At 46.6% G+C, this 22,076-nt stretch overlaps 1 protein-coding gene across 9 annotated transcripts in view; it reads left to right on the forward strand.

The window, feature by feature from the left end:
* The first annotated feature begins 4,009 nt into the window (after positions 1-4,009).
* The window catches only part of FAM193B (family with sequence similarity 193 member B), a 33,339-nt gene continuing 15,272 nt past the window's right edge, over positions 4,010-22,076 (forward strand). Inside the window, exons 1-7 of one of the 9 annotated variants that reach the window (XM_047777968.1) lie at positions 4,112-5,341; positions 10,614-10,674; positions 13,931-13,996; positions 14,265-14,304; positions 18,336-18,578; positions 19,395-19,626; positions 21,246-21,633. In XM_047777968.1, the coding sequence (XP_047633924.1) occupies positions 18,465-18,578; positions 19,395-19,626; positions 21,246-21,633 (734 nt within the window). In that variant the 5' untranslated portion in view covers positions 4,112-5,341; positions 10,614-10,674; positions 13,931-13,996; positions 14,265-14,304; positions 18,336-18,464. Of the gene's footprint in view, positions 5,342-10,613; positions 10,675-13,930; positions 13,997-14,264; positions 14,305-18,335; positions 18,579-18,884; positions 19,030-19,394; positions 19,627-21,245; positions 21,634-22,076 lie in introns of those variants that run through there. The other 8 variants (XM_047777969.1, XM_047777967.1, XM_047777965.1 and 5 more) reach the window with 8 other exon arrangements.

Consider the following 22,076-nt stretch of genomic DNA (forward strand, 5'->3'; position numbering starts at 1 on the left):
ATGCACTTCCCTGTTCTAGGCCCCTCAGGCCTTCTCAGAGGAAGACTGGAAGACCTCAGCAATCCACTTCTGGCCAGAGCCAGCATAATGTGCAAAGCTAGCTATAAACAGGGCTTTCAATTCTTCTTCCTCAGTCAGCTTATCATAAACAACCCTCCACGAGACCATGAATATCAGTAGTAGGAGAGGAATGTAAACAATTTGCTCAGGCAGCCTCCTTGTGCCTTTAGGGTATGCTGGACCCAGGCCATATATGTCACTTCCTCTTGATGATAGAATGCTGCTGGTGACCCCTAATTTTATGGCTGGGTAGATCAGATAACATGGTAGCTCAGGTCATGTGGTCACTTGCTAGGCCCTAATTAGGCATCCAATTTCACCAGACCTCTGGGGCCAGCCAGGAGCTGTTTCTCAGAAGAAAAATAACTGCTGAAGGAGATAACTTTGATCCAAAATCCAGTACCTGAATATAAAGGCCAAAGGCAGAACTACCTACTCTGCAGCTTGATCCAGTAAGAAAACCTCTCCATGTATGGTCCCCCTTAAAGTTGTTGAATGACTCAGTAATAGGTAAAAATAATGTACCTAAATATGGCATATATTATACCCAACTCTAAAAAAGCCCACCAAGTACTGCACCTTTTTCTTAGGTTAGGAGTGTAATGTTCAGTAGATTGTCCTTTATTTGGGGCAGCATATCACAACACACCCCAGACCCACAGAAAGTTCACTGAGTAGATGACAGACCCCTAAATATTCATGGGGTTTATTATCTGCCTTCAGGCACACACACCATGCTTACTAAATCACCTAGGGTATCTACAACTTCCTGTCCTCAAGGTCCATCAGGATATTGTCATCATTGTCACAGTAGCTTGGCTGATATCCAATGGAATGGTGATTTGGACAAAAATTTCTGCAAACTCAGTGCATCCAAAGAGTGACCTATCCTAGAAGCAAGACAGTAATGGTTTACTGCCACTCCTGCCGGAGGAACACAAACTCCTCCTGAGGTTTGGTATAGAAGAAAAAGCATTGGCCAGACCTATAATTGTGGTTGAACAATTTCACCAATCTGTTCCAAGAATGGCCACTCTGAAAAAGTCCTTGCAGTTGGATTCCCTACCAGAATGAGTTTATTATAACATCTGGTCATTCTTTAGGACCATCTATCTTCCCTGTGGATGTATGAATGGATAAAGAAAATGTGATATATGTCTAGATAGAAAGATATCTGGGTGTGTATGAATATATAAGTATATACAAAATATATAGGAATATATAATAACACAAATATAAAGGAATATTATTCAGTCTTAAAAAAGATACTCCTGACATTTGCCATATGGATGAAACTGGAGGACATTTTAAGTGAAACAAATCAGTCACAAGACAAATATTGCATGATGTCACTTATATGTGGAATTACTATTATTATTATTATTTGCTATGTCTATGGGATATGGAAATTCCAGGACCAGGGATCAAACCTGTGCCACAGCAGTGATGATGCTGGATCCTTTAAATGCTAGACCACCAGGGAACTCTGGAATTTTTTAAAAAGCTAAGCTCATAGTAACAGTAAAATAGTGGTTACCAGAGGCTGGGTATAGGGAAAAGACAGAGTTTTTTTTGTTTGTTTGTTTTTTTGTTTTTTTTTTTTAAGTAGAATGGTAGTTGCTAGGGGCTGGAGGGACAGGAGAATGGAGAGTTATTATTTAATGAGAACAGAGTTTCAGTTTTGCAAGAAGAAAAGAATTCTGGAGATGGGTGGTGGTGATTGTTGCACATCAGTATGAATGTACTTAATACCAATGAACTCTACACTTAGAGATGATTAAGACAGTAAGTTTTATGTTACCCATATTTTACCACAATAAAAATAAATAACTGGGGAAAAAATACCATTTATCTTCTATTCTGGTGAAGTTCCCATTGTGGCTCGGCGGTAATGAACCAAAACAGTATCCACAAGGATATAAGTTCGATCCCTGATCTTACTCAGTAGGTTAAGAATCTGGTGTTGCCGTGAGTTGTGGCGTAGGTCACAAATGCAGCTCGGATCAGATCTGGCATTGCAGTGGCTGTCGTGTAGGCTGGGAAGCCTAGCCTGGGAATTTCCCCATGCCTCAGGTATGGCCCTAAAATGCAAAAATAAATAAATAAAAATTAAAAATAAAATAAAATAAAATAAAAATATCTTCTACTCTGGGCAACCTGAAGAGGTAATGTCGATATAGTGGGAATCACCTTGAATCTTTCAATTCTCTGATGGTGGTGTTAATGTGATAAGATGAAGTATTTTTTTTCATTTCCTTTCTTGGTAGGGAGAGCTCCAGGGCCTTCTTCCACTTATCCCTTGCTTCCCGGGTTGAGTCAACATCAGAACTCTGCCCTTGTTGATGGATGGATAGAAACTCTATATATAACCACCATATGGTTTCAGGGTACCACTGCCCCTGGCATGAGACAGACTGTCCTCAAAACTATTTTTAAAAATTTGTAATGCTGCAGGTGTGGCCATAAAAAAAAAATTTGTCCTATGTGCATGTCTTATATATTCAAAAAAGAAAGGGAGGGAAAATAACCCATTTTGACAACTAAATACATAATCATTTTATATATATATATATATTTTTTTTTTTTCCTGCTTTTTTCCATGGCATATAGAAGTTCCCAGGCTAGGGGTCCAATTAGAGCCACAGCTGCCGGCCTACACCACAGCCACAGCAATGTGAGATGGGAGCCGAGTCTGCGACCTATACCACAGCTCCAGGCAACGCTGGATTCTTTTTTTTTTTTTTTTGTCTTTTTGCCTTTTTCTAGGGCCTCTCCCTCGGCATGGAGATTCCCGGGCTAGGGGTCTAATCGGAGCCGTAGCCACTGGTCAGAGCCACAGCAACGCGGGATCTGAGCCGCGTCTGCGACCTACACCACAGCTCACGGCAACGCCGGATCCTTAATCCACTGAGCAAGGCCAGGGACCGAACCCTCAACCTCATGGTTCTTAGTCGGATTCGTTAACCACTGCGCCACGACGGGAACTCCAGGCAACGCTGGATTCTTAACCCACAGAGCAAGGCCAGGGATCAAAACTGCATCCTCATGGATCCTAGTCGGGTAAGTTAACCGCTGAGCCAGAAGAGAACTCCATAATCATTATATTTTTAAATGTTCCTTTGTGTACCACTCAAAATTCTTTTGCACACATACCATTTTCTTGGAAACACTGACCTAGTACGTACCCCAGTCATCTCATCTTTATCTCACTTGTAATTGTGTATTTCCCCACTAGACTAAGGAAGAAGTCAGGTCTGTGTCTCGCTGTCGCAAGCACCAAATGCTAGACTCTGAGTGGACCATACACTGAAAATAAAGACCTAGACAATCCCTTCGTCCCCTTCAGCTCAGGCTATGAACGAACCCATGAGTTCTCGCTACGATGTTGAGCAACCATTTCACCATCTGTAGCCTAGGTTTTCTCTACTGCAAAATGGGAACTATCATACCTGTCACACCATGTGGGTGCGAGGAGTCAGGTCGAGGCCGTGAAAGTAGCGCAGCACTACATAAATTATTAATTCACTCACCCACTTAACAGCAAGTTATTAAGCGCCCAGGGCTTGTAGCACTGCTACCACAGCGTACACACTCTCTCATTCCTTGGATCCCAGGGTGGGCGTTTCCTGACCAGGTTCATTCTCCCACGAAACTCCGGGTGGTGACCTTATTCAAAATGGCGCAGGCAGCCTCGAGGGGCTAGTGCGGCGGCGCGGACTCCGCGTGCCCTTTGACCTGCTGGCAGCGGCGGAGGGGGAGTCGGGCGCCGCCATATTGGCTGTTGTCCTGTGAGGGGAGCGGCGGCGGCGGCGGCGGCGGCGGCGGCGGCGGCGGCGGCGGCGGCGGCGGCGGCGGCGGCGGCGGCGGCGGCGGCGGCGGCGGCGGCGGCGGCGGCGGCGGCGGCGGCGGCGGCGGCGGCGGCGGCGGCGGCGGCGGCGGCGGCGGCGGAGCGAGTTGAGCGATTGAGCGGAGCGAACAGCAGCATGACTCGGAGGCGGAGCAGGACGAGCGGCTGCGCGGGCCGGCGCGAGCGGGCGCGGGCCGCGGGGCCGCAGAAGCCCCAGGCGCCGGAGCCCCCGCCGCCGCCGTGCCTGGAAGCAGGAGCGGGTGCAGGATCCCCGGAGGCGCCGGCCGAGCCCGACCGCGACGGCCCTAGAGAGGACGACGAGCTCCAACTGGCGCCCGTCCCCCAGGTAGGAGCGAGAGAGGCGAGTCTGGCTGCTTGGGCACTTTCACACCCCGGAACGGAGCTGGGACGGGCTTGGGGGTGGATCATCCTTATCCGGCCGGAGTCAGAGCCTTACTCCTTAGGACCAGGGCTGAGGCTTTCTCCCCCAAGTTGGGAGTGGAGCCAGCACCCTTATGTCCAAAGCTGAGGCACGGCCCGACCTGTCCTGAGGCCAGGCTGCCTACTCTCTCCCACCGCCTCCGGGAAACGTTCTGGTCGCACACCCACTGGGACTGCGCTTGGATCCTGGGGCCACAGCTCAGCCCTGTGCCCTTCATCTCCCCTGGGCCCACATGCTCCCCCACTCATAGGCTACCTCGGGGCGCTGGGACCTGGAAGGCTGCAGCCTCTTCCCTCTCCCCCTGGGAGCGGCTCCACCCCTTCCCCTCGCTGCCCCCTCGGCAGCTGTGCTCCCAGCATATGTCTCCCGAGGCCTCCCTCCTCTCCTTGCCCAGCAGAGCAGTTGCAGCCGACAGCCAGGCTGCCCAGAAGACTGTTTGGTGGGCCTCCTGCACAGAGGTGGCAACCCAGCAAAGCTGCTCTCTCCCCCTATACCCGCTCCCCCGCCCCGCCCCGCCCCGACCCCCAAGGCGGTCCACCCAGACCCTTGGATCCCTGGGTTTGGCGATCCTGCTAAGAGTGAGCAGGAGGAGGATTCTCCAAGGCTTCCAGCTTGCCACCTGGAAGAAGGTCACTTTCTTTTGAGCAAAGGAAATAATAGGAGGTACCCTGCCAGTGTTCACTGTGAAGCTGGGGCGGCGTGAGCCACAGTTGCTCTGGGAGGGTTATGGCACCTGGGGCTGGGTGGCTCTCCCTAAGCTTGCTCTGACAAAAGAGTTTTGAGTTGGTTTTTTGGCTGAGCCTGCCAAGAAAGGCAGGCTCCTGCAGGAGTCTTGGAGGGTCGGATGCAGCGCCGGATGAGGATGAGGCGTGGCGGAAGATGCGTTTGGCTCTGCAGACACTGCATCGGGCAGCAGGGGACTCTGGGAGGCTGGTGCAGCCAGAAGGCATGGCTCTTGACAGCCTTCTAGTAGAATCCCTGGAATTGTGCATGTGAGTGGGGATGCTGTTTGGGGTACCATTCCCAGAAAGCCTTCCCTGACCTCCCCAGTTGGGTGAGGTTCTCCCTCTGTGCCCACAGCCCCCTGTGCTCTCCTCTGGTAGCACTCCCTATTCTACAGTGAGACATTCTGTTGATGTGTCTGTTCCCGGCACTGAACTGTGAACTCCACAGGAGCACAGATCATGTCATATATCTCTGGTCTTCCACCCCTAGCCCTGGGCCTTGCTGACACGTAGTAGGAATAACTAGGTGAATGAGAGAGTGAATCCTTTGAGAACCTGTGCTTATCGTAACCCAGTTTTGATACTGGTCTCCTTTGTGTCTCAGATCACAGTAAGATTTTTAATTAATGAAGATGTCACCAGTTATTGAGTGTCAGAGGCCCTAACCTTCACCCCTACACCCTACCCTGAGCTGGTTGCAAGGGATTTGACTCTTCGGGTTGGAAGTCAGCTCGCCTGGTCTGACTTCCAACCCTGAAGGTGCTTCTCCCTCTAGCCTTTTCTTTCCTGCCTCTGGGCTCCCCTGAGAGTGCTGTTCTGCAGAAGGGGAGAGTGGAGAAGGGAGAGCCAGGGAGCTGTTGTCTTCTCTTCCATTCAGACCATAAAATGCTTTAGGGTCCCCTGCCATTTAGCCAGCTTGTAGTTTTCATGGCTGGAAAGTTTGGTTGATGGGTTAACCATTAGGACCCAACTTTTCTAAGAGTCATAAGCTTCATTGAGGGGATAGGTTCCCACTGTGTTCTTACCTACTCTACTGCTTGACCTGCCAGTTCGTTCATTCATTCATTCATGCCAGACATTTTACATACCTTCCCACCACCCCTGTGTTTTCCTGAACATTTAGCACAAATGTGATAAGTTAATTCATATAATTTTTGGTCTGCTTTTTCTATGTAAACTCTGAGAGTGCAGAAACCATGTTAGTTACCTTTGTACCCTCATGCCTGATGATTAGCAAATTTTAATCACAAATTTTAAATAGGATATAAATACTGTTATCCCATTTTTCAGATAAAGAAACAAACTCAGGGCAACTAAACATTTGTACAGATAATTCCTACTACAGATACCCTTCCTTCTCCACCCCCCCCCCCCCCCCCCGCGAAAAAGAGACTCTTGTGTACTTTGGGAGACCTAACAAGGCTTTTTTTTTTTAAACTGTAGCCACAATAAGTGAAACAAACTGACAGTCTTTCTTCTGATTGTGCCCTATTTTTTGCTATGGAAGGGGTTTCTGGATGCTAGAAGCAGGCTTTTGTGCCTTGGTCAGAAACACCCTCTGAAAGGATTGGCATCAGTCATTGCTTTGCCCAGAGGCGTGCCTTCGATGAGGATCTCTGGCTCCCACCACCACTGAGAACCCTGTCTTAGGTACTTAGAATGGGAAGGTAAGGTGAAATTCAGTGTCACCTGCCGAAGTGAAGCCACAGACAGCAAATAGGACCGCTTTTAGTCCACACACAGATTCTAATGCCCCAGGTCACACATTATTTTCTTTCTGTTTTTGCTTTGATTTGAGCTAATTGGCACCACACGTGCAAGTTCCCAGGCCAGTAATTCCAAGCCACAGCAGTGATATCTTGAATCCTTAAGTGCTAGGCCATCGGGGAACTCCTGAGCCAATATTTTTTAAATCAAAGGTTTCTCAGAGAATTCCATCTGTACCATCTCTTAAAACTAAAAATCTGGTGCTGCTGGGACCATATATCTGGGAGACAGTAATCTGCAATCTCTGAGTAATGTCTCCCCCCTGTAGCATATGCAGGACACCTGATCCGTTCCAGGCCCTGGGGTAGCTGGGAATGCAGAAGTGAATCAGTAGTCCCTTCTCACAAGGGGCTCACAGTCTAGAGAACATGTATATAGTAATTGCAATAAGGCTAGAAGAGCATTGCTTCCTCTCAGTTAAGGTTCATGGGCCACCCCAGTTCTATCCAATCCGCTTTGTTCATTTTCAGAACCTGTACACATTTAAATGGAGGACCTTGAGCTTAATTGGAATCCCAAAAGCTCTTAATTCTAATTGTTTAGGCCACTAAATTACATTGATACATTCACTAAGAACCCAAATCCACATTTACTTCACAAGAAGAGTAGAACAGTCACTTCCTTATTGGCAAAGAAAAACAAAAAACTTACAAAGCAGTTGAAGGAGGCGGTGAGACAGTATTTAATGTTATGGACTTGAGGTGAGCTTAATGCTCAGTCTCCTAGTCTTGTGACTCTGGGCATGTTTCTTTCCCTTGCTAAGCCTTTTTGGCAACTTCACAAGAAAATGTGAAACAACCCACGTAGCACCTAATGCTCCTCACATAAGAGCAGGAATTGGACGTGGTATATGGCAGGAGCCATTTGGTCAGTCAAAGCCTGAGTGTTTTCACCAGCCAGTTCTGCTGGCTGTCTCTAGGTCTCTTGGGCTACTCAGCTTGTAGACCAGGTGCACACTCAAGAAACCCCCCAGGAGATGTGCTATACTGTAAACTGGCAGTTGCTGGGGGTTGAGATCATCCTGTTCTTCCCATCTTGTCACTCCACAGCATCTCCTGGGACTTTGCCCAGTCTAGTTTAAAAGGACTCTAGCGATTTGGCTCTCCCACTGCTCAGAATTAAACCTGTCCGCTCAAGGGACTGGAGTAGATAATCTTTATTAAAATCATCTCATTATGTTTAATCCACTCAGCAAGCATTATGACCTCTGTGCTAAGGCCTCTGTTTGAGGCACATAGATGACTGAGATAATCTTTATATCCGGGTACTTCCCCCTTAAAAAATCACTGCCCATCCAACCTGGCCAGTTTCACTGTAGGTGCAAGGAGATGAGGGGAGATAGATCCCTCTCTCCTCTGGTTCTTTGTAAGCCAGTAGAGATTCACTATGTAGAAATGCCAAAGGCCTTTGAAGATGAAGACTTACCTGGTAAGAATTTAATTTTCTTAAAATGTCCCAGAGCTATAAGCTTAATATCTGATATCAGTTGTACTGTTAAGATCCTAACGCTGTATTTACTAAATCTAGAATTTTTGAGAGCATGGGCTATGTTTTAATTCATTTCTGGTGTACCTGTTATGTGTTCAATGAATGGCAGTTAAAGTAAATTATAATAAAATGTTAAGTTTCTAGCACTTTGTTCTTATCTGCCTACACTACTAAGCCAGGCTGACTTTCATTCATTCAGGCCAGTTGCACACCCACCATGCCCAGCCTTCTTCTTACCTGTCCTGGTGTTCATTTATTCTGTCAACACTCATGGGCACCTGGACACCTGATCTGTCTAGGCCCTGGGCTAGCTGGGAATGCAGAAGTGAATCAGACATGATCCCTGCCCACAGGGGCTCATGGTCTAAAGAATATACATATAATAATTGCAGTTGGACTAAGAGAACATCACTTCCTCTGAGTTAAGATTCAAATCCTAGATCCTAGTATGGACCTTTCAACCTTTTGGTTTATTTTTTCACATATAAAATGACAGTGATGCTGGGCTCACATCACAGTTCAGCAAGTACTGCATGTCAAGCGCTGAACACAAGTAGCTATGATTATTACGGATGCTTTGTTCTGAGGATGCACAGATGTGATAGCCTAGAAAAGGCATCTGGGACCTGAGGCTTCAGGGTCAAGTAGAAGTTCCTCCAGAGAAGGTGAGAGAAAGCGTCTAAACAAAGTAAGCTATGTAGACAAAGATCCAGAGGCGAGAACTGGTCAACTCATGGAGAAAGGCAAGGGGTCTAGCTGGAGAGGTTAGCAGGGTTCTTGAAAACTACACCAAGAAGTTTGGGCTTTATCCTGTAGGCAATGAGGAATCAGTGAAAGGTCTTAAGTAGGAAAGTGAAGATGATGTGCTTGGGTACATTCTCTCTGATAGCTTGAGAGGAAGTCATTCTCAGTGGTAGAGGCAGCTGGGATGGCTTGAGTCTCTTCCCCCTCACCCAAGCCTAGCTAATCTTCAGATCCCCTGTGCTTTGCTGGACCCTGTCCCAGACCTAGAGAATTAAGAGTCTCTAGGTCTGGAGTTCCCATCCTTGAACCTGACTAGCAGCCATGAGGATGTGGGTTCAATCCCTGCCCTCGCTCAGTGGGTTAAGGATCCAGCGTTGCCGTGAGCTGTGGTGTAGGTCACAGACGTGGCTTGGATCTGGCGTTGCTGTGGCTGTGGTGTAGGCCAGCAGCTATAGCTCCAATTGGACCCCTAGCTTGGGAACCTCCATATGCCGAGGGTATGGCCCTAAAAGGGAAAAAAAAAAAAAAAGAGTCTCTAGGTCTGGAGCCTGAGAGTCTATTATTATTGAATTGCCCCAGGCAATTCTGATGTGTGGCTGGGTCTGGGAACTTAGGTGCCTGAGATCTTCGAGGAGGCCTAGGTTATACTTTAGAGAATGGGGCTTTCTGGGGGAGGAGGGAGCTTTTCCATAAACAGGAAGAGAAACAGCCTTAGTGTTAAAAACTTTTCCCAGTTCTCCAGTTGTTGCCCTTATTCTCCGACTGCTTATCTTTCTTTGTATATCAAAGCACGTAAGTGCTGCCACCTTTCCTGAACCACTGGGGTGCAGTGACCCATGGGACGCAGGCCCTGCCCTTGAAGAGCTCACGGTGTTGTGGCAAAGACAAGTTTTCAACAACCAGGATACATGTGATAAACTATTCAAGGGATCTGTTAGGGTATCCCAGAGCAAACCACAGTTCATTTTGCCTCTGGACTTAGGAGAATTAACACCCAAATTGAGCCTAAAAAAGGAAGAGGCAGAGGGAGCAGCATGAATGAAGATGCGAGTGCTTTATGTATTGAGAGAAAGGAACAGATACTGTGAAAAGAAATGATTAATGGTTCTTTGTGGCAGAATGTGCAGAACAGAACAGGACTGCAGAGAGACATGTTTGTGTCCTTGGAAAGGCCCTGTGTTTGCACCCTTCAGTTACGTGCCCATGTTCCTTCCCTCTCTCATCCTTAAACTCTAGGTGGATGAACTTGGTGCCACCCTATAGGCCACCTCCCCTTTATTCCCTACCCAAGGCTCTTGGCCCTCCAGCTCCCTTTGTGGGTTCCCCCTCTGTTCTGAAGTGAATAGATAGAGAGAAGCTAAGGAAGAAAGAAGGGCCCAGAAATATTGAAGGTTCTTGTTAGGAAGTTGTAGCCAGAGATGTGGGCTGGGGGTTCAAAGAGGCCTCGACAGTCACCTGTCTAGTCTTCTGTCCTGTGCTTCAAGTAATAACTTTGGATGGGCAAGTCTCACTTAGTAAGTTTCCCTGTCATTTCTTCCAGGACAGAAGAGGAAAGAAACTAACGGGTATTGAGCACCTACTGTGTGCCAGGCTCAGGCCAGGTACTTTACATAATTTATTTCCTTCTTTCCTCACAACTCTGTGAAGTATGGTTTTATTCTCATTTCATAAATGAGGAAATTGAGGCTCAAAGAAACTTAATAATCCAAGATCATACTGAAAATGGCAGAACTGGGATTTGAGCTCACAACACTCTATCTCCAAAGTTCATACTCTTGCACCCGTGAGAAGCCTGTGTTGCAATTACAGAGTTGGCGGTAATAAGGTTTGCCTGAGGTTCCAGGTAAATAAGCAGCAGCTTAGCCTTCCTGTGGCTAATTGCATGCAGGAAGCAGGTTCAACAGACAAACTAGCCTTGGCGGGTAGAGGGCCACAGAGGTCAGAGAGACTCACTGCCCTCTCCTTGACTCAACTTGTACACCCAGCAAGAATTCTCTACAAACTGGCTTTATGGTATGAAACAACTGTCCTACCTCCTGGAAGGACCTGAGCCAACAGCCTGAAGTGGGAGTTTAGATGACAGCTCCAGGGCACTGAGGTGCGGTTGTATCAGCTCCCTAAGAATTAACTGCACCTCTGATTGCCAGCATAAGAATGATCTGAGATTCTCAGCACCGATGCCCTCTCATTAGTGGCCTGGAGAGATGCAGCCATGCCTTTTCAGCATGGTATGTTGGGAAAGGGGCTGGTTCAGCTGTGTTTTGGTCTCTATCCTTTGTGTAGAGCAGCTGAGACATAGCCAGATGGACTTTAGCATTCGTTCATTTATTCAGTGAATGTCTGCTATGTGCCAGGCCTTAGCCTATCCCAACCTAGGTTCCTGACACACTTAAATGGCCAAAGTCCACCCCCTGCCCCCAAAGAGCTCCCATTCTGTAGGGGTTTGGGAGTAGGTAGAGGATATATGTCTTTGACACAATGTGATGGATGATATAGCAAAAGAATTCTACGAAGCCTGGTTCAACAAAAGCTTCAGTAATCTTTTACCAAGGTCTTAGGGGATAAGTAGGAATTTGCTGAGGAGTAAAGCTGAGGTTTGAAGGGGCAACGTGTATCTGAGGAACAGTATGAATAGAACTTGTGGCTCTCAGGTGTTAAGCATGGAAATGAAATAAGGAGAGGTCCACTGAGGCCAAGTCTAAAGGGTGCTGTAGTAGGTGAGCTCAACCAGAAGGGAGCCTAGAGATTAACCAAGGTAGGAAAGAAGAGGTAAAGGAAGGAGATCCTCAGACTGGCTAGGCATGCAAGAAGGCACATAAGCTTACTTAAGTAGAGAAGCTCAATATCCTAATCACTTGTTTTTAATTTGTGTATTATTTTGTTTACTAATTATAATTGTATATTATCTTAATTTGTGTTCCTGCCCAATTCTCCAAAGTGAATATGATACCTCCTTGGAGTTTGGGAGCATTGACAACCCCTTGCACGAACCTGCCTGGTTTACACATGTGTTCTTAAGGCAGGAACTCGATTATTATGTTTCCCAGCACCTAGCACAATAGTTGGCACCAGGTAGGGGCTCTGAGAATGTTTGTTGAGTGAGAGAATGCATGTGTAGATGGAAGAGTGAGTGGTGGTGACTGGGCTGATCAGTTTTTCTAGGCTGAGGATTAATCATTTTCTCTGCTTTTGGGAGGGAATTTTAACTGTTGTCCTCTGCCTGCCTTGGTGACAGGGAGTCTCTTGGAGCTGGGTGACTTGAGAGTAGAGTGCTCTCTTGGGCCATGTCAGAATAGAATTTGGAAACTCGCAGGGCTGCTGGTTAGATATAGCATGTGTCTTGGAGGAATCCTCTACAAATACATTCAAACTCTTGGGAGAAAAAGGAATTCATGAAAGGAATGAGAACAGGTTTGATTCTGGAAATTAGATCTAGCTTTGAGAGCAGTCCTTGACAGCCATCTGGCCTGGTGACACTTAATTCCCAAACCGTGACCAGAAAGGCTGAGGTGCAAAATTAACTAATGGCCCTGAAGAGCTATCCAGATAAGCCAAGAACTATACAGTTGTTAATAATCACTATTGCTTGAAGGGTGCCTTCTGTGTGACAGGCATTGTTAGATGCTTTACATCAGTGGTTCTCAAAGTGCTTGGTCTTAGGACCCTTTTAAGCTCCTAAAAACCTAAGGACACAAAAGAGCTTTTTTTGGTTAATCTACTGATATTTACCAAATTAAGTATTAAAATTGAGAAACTTTAAAAAATATTTGGTTAGTAATTCATTTCAGAACAGCAGTATTAAACCTAGCATATTAACATAAATAACAACTTTAAGTGAAAAATAACTTTTCCAAAAAAAATGAGAAAAATGGCCTTGTTTTCATTTTTGCAAGTTTATATCTGCCTTAATAGAAGAACATTAGGTTCTGCTGTATGCTTCTGTATTCAGTCTGTTGCAATACCTTGTTTTGATTGAAGTATGTTAAAAAGAAAATCCAGCTCCACACAGATATGTAGCTGAAAAAGGTAAAAGTATTTTGATAGCCCTTCCAGATGATTGTTGGTATTCTTCTTTGCAATATGGAATCTGAGACCATTATCAATAAAGCCTTTATACTCATTTACGTTAAAATCTGTTGGTTCATCTAACATTTTGATGTTTTTTTTTAACCAGTGTATGATTCTGTAATATCATGCTTTGATCACTTGCAAAAATAGGTCCATTGAGTTTTATGCAGATCTTCCAAATGTTTTTTCATTTCATTTTATAATATCAAAAGACAGCATTTGATATCACTACGAGTTTCATCATAAAGTCTTTAAGTTTTGGGAAGCTGTTAAGATCATGGTTGTGTATACAAGTTTTCCAAAATTCTGATTTTTGCCTAAAACTTCTTTTTTTTTTTTTGTCTTTTCTAGGGCCGCTCCTGCGGCATATGGAGGTTCCCAGGCTAGGGATCTAATCAGAGCTGTAGCCACTGGCCTATGCCAGAGCCACAGCAACGCGGGATCCGAGCCGCATCTGCGGCCCACACCACAGCTCACGGCAACGCCGGATCCTTAACCCACTGAGCAAGGCCAGGGATCGAACCCGAAACCTCATGGTTCCTAGTCGGATTCGTTAACCTTTGTGCCACAACAGGAACTCCCTTAAAACTTGAATTTTATCACTGACCACAAATACAGTTGTTTTCCTTGAAGTGACAGGCTCATTTTGTTCATTTTTTTGAGAAAATGTTTGCCAGTACCCAAGTTTGAATAACCATAGGTTGTCAGTCCATCATTCTTTGAAGTAAAAATGGTATTCCATGAAAAAATTGGCTTCCCCTTCCTTTGATTTTATCTCTTTTTTTCCAGGAAAAACTAGAATGTCCTAGCATAATGCTTCTCAGATGAAGACAGAAAAGTCTTGGGCCTGGTCAGGTGAGGGAGCAGATACTGGTTTTAATGGCTATACATGCCAGTCCCCTGGGCTGGGAGTGGCCAGAGCCTAGGGTTCCCTTGGCTCCTTGACTGCTCTGGGGTTATGTGTGCTACTGCATGGATCCCCTGGGTGAATAACCCCACATTGTCCAGAGATTTGGGGTTTAATCAGAGAGTGAAGCAAAATTACCTTGGAGCTTTTTTGAGCAGGTCCTAAATCTAGGGAACCCCTAAAACCTTTCTTTTTCTCCCTCATCTTTTACCTAAGGCTAGACTGGGATCTGGACAAGCTCTGAATTTAAACTGAGGTAAGAGGGAATAATCAGCTTTTTGCCCAGGGTTTCTGGGTTTAAGAATCAGTGTCATCAGCCTTTGTGATGAAGAAACATAATTGGAGTTTTCATTCATTTAATAAACACTTATCATGTTCTTTGTGTGGAAATACTGTGCCAGCTGCTAAAACGTATAGCTGGAGAACAGCTAGTTGAAAGCCTGAATTGACTGCAGGGCCTAAGAGACCATGATTGCCAGGAATTTGGAAAATGGCAAGAGATTACAGTCAAAGGAACTATAAACCAAGAGCTTTTTTCTGCCAAAGCAAATATTTGAAAAATTTGGTAGTATTAACTGCATATACCATCTCCAAGGCTAGGGAGCCTCACCACCCTCTGGCAATTAAAGTGGAGATGAAAATGGCAGAGAGAAAAGTCCCCATGCTCCACTGGGAATTTTACTGAGGGGCAGGCACCAACGCTTAAGGTTAAGACAGCTTTGAGGGTGGCCCCCAGAACTGCCTGGGCCTAGAAAGTATCTGGTATACCAAATGCAAGACAGTGGATAAGCTGGTTTCCAGTATGGACTTACTAAGAGCATACTGGCCAAGGGGCTTAGATAATAGATTCAGTGCCTCCTGCATGGATCCCTTGAGCTAAGTGCATCTCTAATGTCACTCAATCCTCTGGGTTATCCTTATGCAGTGTAGATGGTATTATCTCTGCTTTAGTTCAGACTTAATTAGCTTTCCAGCACTGTGTTTCTTCCTTTAACTAGAAAGACAGCCTGCCCTGTAAATTCACTTCCATTGATGGTTAATCTTATTTATCATCTGTGCCATTTTGGCTCTTGGGGAAGTCAAGGTATTTCCACGAATGAGGAATCTCATTGTAATCCCCAAGGCATGCAGTCTCCCACTCTTCCATACTTGAGATTGGAACTATTTGGGTGGAGGTCCAGGGTGGGAGAGAGCCTTTTACTGTGGGAAACAATTTCTAACAATGTCTCACCAAACTGCCTGCCAGCTCTACTGCCATAGGGACACTTGACAAACATGATTTAGCCACTGTGTGCCCAGGTGAGCCCTGTGTTACACAGAGAAGAATCAGACATACTGCTTGCCTTCTAGGAGCACAGTCTAATAGAGGGGACAGAAGATGCAGGTAAATAAGTTAAGTGGAAGGCACAAATGCTGTGACCAAGACACAATGTGTTTTGGGGATATGGCAAAGAGAGGTGAATTGAATTATAAGAGGGAATCTCTCATCTAAGCTTAGATGAGATTGGATCCAAGCTGGGCCTTTTTTAAGCCCTGCCCATCTACTTATTGGTAAACACAGGGAAGAAGGGGAGAGGATCCCTTTTAGTGAAGGCATGAGATAGGAGAATTCAGGGAGTATTTAGGGAATTTAAGGGATGATTTCATGGAGTGGGGACAGAGATTAAGATGCCTAAAAGTCACCTTTAGTTCATTGCATGTGAGAGATTCTTGCATTCTTATAAAATACAGTGACTGTATATTCTGTATTTTCAACCTTAGTGCTGATTTTAAATATTATTTCCCATTTCTCCCACCATGTTCACAGTTAGTACCATATGTTGAGTAACATATGTGCCTGGCACTGGACTAGGTGCTTTATCACGATGCTCACAGCCAACTCTACAAATCAGGGCTTAATCCCATTGTATATATGAGGAAACAGAATAAGAAGAATTTGCCCAGCATTGTACAGCTATACACCTGGTAAATGATGGAGGCCCAGGATTAATGCCAAAGCCAGTGTTGTTTCTACTACACTCCGGCACCTTCCACAAGTACTTTGGCAATATAAGTACAGTCACACTGATCACATATTTAACTTGGAAGTATTTGTTTTCACTTAAAAAAAAAAAAAAACACTTCTTATATATTTATCTTTTACATTATACATTTGAGTTCTCAGGTGTACCTGCAAAACCATATATACTGTACTTTACAGGCCATAGAAAAAGTTTCAAGAATAATTTTACTCATACAAGATTTTCATTTCATGTAATAACTGTAGAATCTAACATTAGAATGAAGTGAAGCTCCATTGTGGTAAAATTACATGTCCTGGTGTTTGGCCTAAAAACACGGCCACCTTTGTATTTCTCATGGGGAAAGGGACTTGGACATTGGCTTCCCCTCCTCCTCCTGGAGTTACTATGGTACCTTGTTAGCTATGGGAGGTTTCCTGGGCACACATCTCAGAAAGGCCTACTTTGCCTTAACTTCTCTGAACACCATTCTTCTCTAGCAGCCTTTCACCCTCTCTGAGATATTCACCACCATGGATTCTAGAAGCCTATATCCTTTAGTAGCTGTCATTAAGCAGCTGACTTGCTCACTGAAATGTCCGACTGGCAGAGACGGTTTAGGCAGCAGCACACATGAAAGATTTCTCTCTCTCTCTCTCTGGTACTCTTTTCAAGGTCCTTGAATGTTCCCAAATGTTTCAGCTTGCTCCTGGTGCTACTGTTTGGTTCCTTTCTTTTTCTAGAAACCAGGGACCCAGGTCAGTGTAATTGTAACACTACAGATTTAAGGATACCCTGATGCCAACTTATTGTGAGAAGGTGATTTTATTCAGAAAATATGATGCCATTTATTGGTAGAATGAAAATGATACTCTTATTATTCCTTTGCTTAGGCCTCTGCAAATACCTGTTATCTAGTGGTGGGTAAATTTGGAAGGTATATCAGTTAACTATTGGATGCAACAAACCACCCCAAAACTTAGTGGCTTAAAGCAATACCATTTTTTTATTTGTCTCTGGGTTCATTTGGTTTCTGCTGATCAGGGCCAGCTTGGCTGATCTCAGCTGGGCTCACTTGTTTATCTGATCTGCTGGCCAGTCAGCTGGGAAGACTCAGTTTTCCCCTCACGTCTCTCACATGCTTCCACCAGCTAACCTGGTCATACTTACATGACACGGCAGAGGTGCAAGAGCAAGCAAGCCCAGCCATGCAAGGAAACAAGTAGAAATGCATACACACTTTTCAAGCTTATGCTGGTAGCATGTTTACTGGCATCCTGTTGGCCTAAGAGAGTGACATGAAAAAAGAAAGTGACATGACAGTGTCAGAGTGAGAAGGGACTTGAAGTTGCAGGATATATAGCAAAGCCATTAATTGGGGTCATTAAACAATCAGTTCCCAGTCAGTAACCCTCAATGTGACAGAAAATGTATAGTCATATTTCTAGGTCAAGTGTGTCCTAGGGAAAAAAAAGGAAAAAAGTCCAAACAATAATTACTGTATATTGGGACTATGCTGTGGGCACACACAGGGCTAGGCACTTTGCCAGTTTATGCACCAGCCCTCACAACTCTGTAGGAAATCAGATCTCAGGAAGTTCAATAACTGCTCAAGGTTACCCAGCTAATTTGTGATCAGGGAGGGATTAGAATGTGTATCAGTCTGACCCCCAAAGCCCAGCTTTTTTCACCACAACTCACTGCCTTCCAGAAGTAGCAGACCAAGGTCTGCCTTACCCTCCAACTTAGTTTTCAGTTGAGTTGCCCTTATACTAGCTCCTCCAAAATGCTGCTGTGATCCTGATGGAATTGTGTAGCTCTTCAGGAAACCTACATGTTCTCCCATCTGTTAACTGAAAGCATTTTTTCCTTCCAGGTAGGAATTGGCCTGTAGACTGCACTGTGGCCTCTCTCAGATATGCCACAAAAGGAAGGGCCATCTTCTTATTAACCTTCAAGATTTGGGGACATCAGGGCACTGGGGCATTTGAGCATGAACTTTGGAGTCAGCCACACTAGGATTCAAATCCTAGTTCAACCACTCACTAACTCTATAACCTTGGGCAACTTATTTAACTTCTTGAAATCTGTTTCTTCTTAAAAAAAGAAAGAGAGATGAGAATAATAACACCTAGTTTGCAGAGCTGTTACAAGGACTAAAATTAGGTAAACAAAGTGCCTAACCCAGTGCCTGCCACATAATAAATGACATCATTAGTATTGTTAACTTTATTTCTAAGCAGTGCCTTTCCCCCTCTGGGAAACCGTGTTTCTGTCTGTTGGACAGGTTCCCCCCACCTCCAGCCAGTCTGTGCAGACTTGCTGCCTGCTGTGTCACCGGGAACGCAAAGGCTGGGAAGAAGGCCCTTCCCAAAACGGACTGGTGTTGCAGGGTGAGAAGCTGCCCCCTGACTTCATGCCAAAGCTCGTCAAGAATCTCCTAGGCGAGATGCCTCTGTGGGTCTGCCAGAGTTGCCGAAAGAGCATGGAGGAAGATGAGAGGCAGACAGGTCGAGAACATGCAGTGGCGGTAGGTAACCGCTGAGAAGGGGTCCCTGAACACAGGAGCACTGCCTGCCCATGGAAGTCAGGCTGTTGAGTTATCCCTGCCCTGTCCTCTCAGGTGGCTCTCTCCCCAACCAGCCCCTGCACCCCTGCTGAGAGGCTGCTGGGCTGCATCCACACAGCATTAGCAGCTTGGGTTCACACTGGGGGAAGACAAGCAAGGCTTCAGGCAGCCCACAAGCCTCTGAGGACAGTGCACAATGTGAGGGCTGGCTCAGTGGCACTGGTAGATCAAGATCCTGCCCCTTCCTTTTGACCATGCTGTCTTCAGCTCTGTGGCAGCTCAAAAGCCAACCAGTATGGCATGGAAGGCAAAGATCAGTTGGAAGGTCTGCAGTGTGCCTCTGTTAGAAGGCCTCCAAGATGCCTGGGAGCACAGAGGTCAGACTCAAAGTGCCATCTCCTGAAACACAGAGGTCAGACTCCTTGTTTCTCATTCCCCTCCGGTCTCTCTCTTTTACCCAGAATCAGTTCAGCTTGAGGACTGCTGACTTAAAGACCCTTTCTCCCCATGGCAGCTCCCAGGACTCCCCAAAGGCCCACAACTGACAGGCAGTCTCTGCCCCTACCAGAATCTCCCACCATATCTGCACACTGGGACAGGCCCTCTTGGAAGAGGTCTGGCCCGAGAGTGCCGTTGCACCTGGAGCTGTGGGAATTGTGCTTTGGCCACGGCATGGGGGCCTGGAGGAGGAGCTGCTTCTGGGGAAGTTAAGGCAGGAGGGAGTCAGCTCTGATGTTCGCTGTTTTACCATGAGCCTTTTTCTTCCCCCTTCCCCAGATCTCCTTGTCACACACATCCTGCAAATCACAGTCTTGTGGGGGTGATTCTCATTCCTCTTCGTCCTCCTCTTCATCGTCCTCATCCTCGTCCTCCTCCTGCCACGGGAACTCAGGGGACTGGGATCCCAGCTCGTTCCTGTCAGCACATAAGCTCTCGGGCCTCTGGAACTCTCCACACTCCAGTGGGGCCATGCCAGGCAGCTCGCTCGGGAGTCCTCCTACCATCCCTGGTGAGTTTCCAAGCTCAGAGGAGAGCCAGGCCCCATAAGTGGAGAGAGCTGTGTTTCCCTAATCACTTTGTTCAAACAAATCAGACCAGTTATGGAGTCCCTGTTATGGGTTAAGAACCTGACTTTGTGAGGATGCCGGTTTGATCCCTGGCCTCACTCAGTGGGTTAAGGATCCAACATTGCTGTAAGCTGTAGTGTAGGTCACAGATGCAGTGTGGGTCTGGTTATGCCGAGGCTTTGGTATAGATTGCAGCTGCAGCTCCGATTTGACCCCTAGCCCAGGTCTGGCCCTTTAAAAAAAAAAAAAAAAATCAGTTATTAAAATAAGAAAAAGTGGAGCTCTTCTGGTGGACGCCAAGTGGGAAATCTAGCTCTTGACTGTCTCAGTGGGAATCCTTTCCCCAGGACTCTGAACTTGAAAAAAATGCTGCTGTCATTGGTTCTGATAGCTATTCCCACTGGATCCAGGAGGGGACCTGGTGAGTGTTGACCCTTAGGGAATTAGGACTTGGCTCACCTGACTCCTGCAGCGCACAGAAGGCCTAGGTGCTTTGGTCTTCCTAGGCCTCTTCACCTCAGGATGTATACTTTTATAAAAGCATGCACTTCCATCCACAAGAAATTGGCAAGTATGAGCCACCTTGATTAGTAACCAATTTCATGGCTATATATATATATTTTTTTTTTGTCTTTTTTATTGTTATTGTTGTTGCTATTTCTTGGGCCGCTCCCGCGGCATATGGAGGTTCCCAGGCTAGGGGTCGAATCGGAGCTGTAGCCACCGGCCTACACCAGAGCCACAGCAACGTGGGATCCGAGCCGTGTCTGCAACCTACACCACAGCTCACGGCAACGCCGGATCGTTAACCCACTGAGCAAGGGCAGGGACCGAACCCGCAACCTCATGGTTCCTAGTCGGATTCGTTAACCACTGCGCCACGACGGGAACTCCTCATGGCTATATTAAGCCTTTTTTAGACCGTGAGATGATGCTTAGAGACCCAGAGAAAAAAATCTTGGGTTATTGATGTACTGTATAAATATGAATTATTGTCTGCTTCTAAATGGAGGACCTGAATTCTTCAAAGGGATGCTGCCCTCAGAATTGTGAGTGAAGCAGTACATAATTCTAGTTGTTTTGGTGCAAAAGCCAAAAGCCTTTTCCCACTTGTCCTCTGAAATCGGGGGCCACCCAAGGGTCTGGCATACCCATGGCCCAGACTCAGAGCCTGGGCTTGCTCCTCTGCTGATTGCTGTAGATTTTGCCCTGGGCCTGAGGAATGTTTGTTGAGAAGCTGGTCCTATAGGGACACTGAGAGACAGAACATGTACCCCCTGTTTATGCCAGCAGAGGTGTTGCAGCCTTGTGGCACTCCTGGTGCCTTCTCCCTCAGGCCTGGGCTTCTCCACCCTGTCCAGACGCTACCTGCAAAGAAATCTCTCCTGCCCAAGGCACTGCTGGACTTTTTCAAAAGCTCATGGATCCACTGTGCTGAAAGGCTGTGCCCAGACATGTTCCCTCTGGTCACAGTAAGCAGAATGTGGCAATGAGCCCTTGGGCTTTCATTCCCAGAGTCTGGGCTCCCACTCTGATACCTCTCTCCCCCATCCACCCACAGGTGAGGTTTTCCCCATCTCGGAGCACCACCGGCACTCAGACCTCACTGCTCCACCTAACAGTCCCACCGGCCACCACCCCCAGGCAGCGTCGCTGATCCCATCTCACCCCGGATCCTTTGGCTCACCACCCCATCCTCACCTGCTGCCCACCACCCTGGCAGCACCTTTCCCTGCCCAGGTTTCAGAATGCCCTGTTGCCGCTGCTGCTGCCCCTCACACCCCAGGGCCGTGTCAGAGCCCCCACCTTCCCTCCACCAGCATGCCGCTTCTGAAGATGCCTCCACCATTCTCGGGTTGCAGTCACCCCTGTAGTGGGCACTGCAGCGGGCACTGCAGCGGACCTCTCCTCCCACCACCCAGCTCTCAGCAGCTCCCTGGCACTCACAGGTAAGTGAGCAACAGAAAGAGCAAACTCCCTGCCGACTTGAACTTAAGAGTTTTGCGAAACTTTGCAAAAGGGTACCTTTGGGGTGGAAGTTAAAGGGTAGACTCTGTTCATGTTTTTTCCATAGTTTTTCCAACTATAAAAGAAAATGTGTGGGAGTTCCTGTCATGGCTCAGCGGTAAGGAACCCAGCTAGTATCCATGAGGACTCTGGTTCAATCCCTGGCCTCAATCAGTGGGTTAAACAATCCGGCATTGCTGTGAACTGTTGCTGAATTGGCTCAGATCTGGCATCGTGTGGCTGTGGTGTAGGCCAGTGGCTACAGCTCCTATTCAGCCCCTAGCCTAGGAACTTCCATGTGCCTCAGGTGCAGTCCTAAAAAGACAAAGAAAATGTGTGGCTCAGTGGGTTAAGGACCTGGCATTGTCACAGCTCTGGCGTTAGC

The sequence above is a fragment of the Phacochoerus africanus genome, chromosome 4 (genome assembly GCF_016906955.1).
Source record: "Phacochoerus africanus isolate WHEZ1 chromosome 4, ROS_Pafr_v1, whole genome shotgun sequence".
NCBI lineage: Eukaryota > Metazoa > Chordata > Mammalia > Artiodactyla > Suidae > Phacochoerus > Phacochoerus africanus.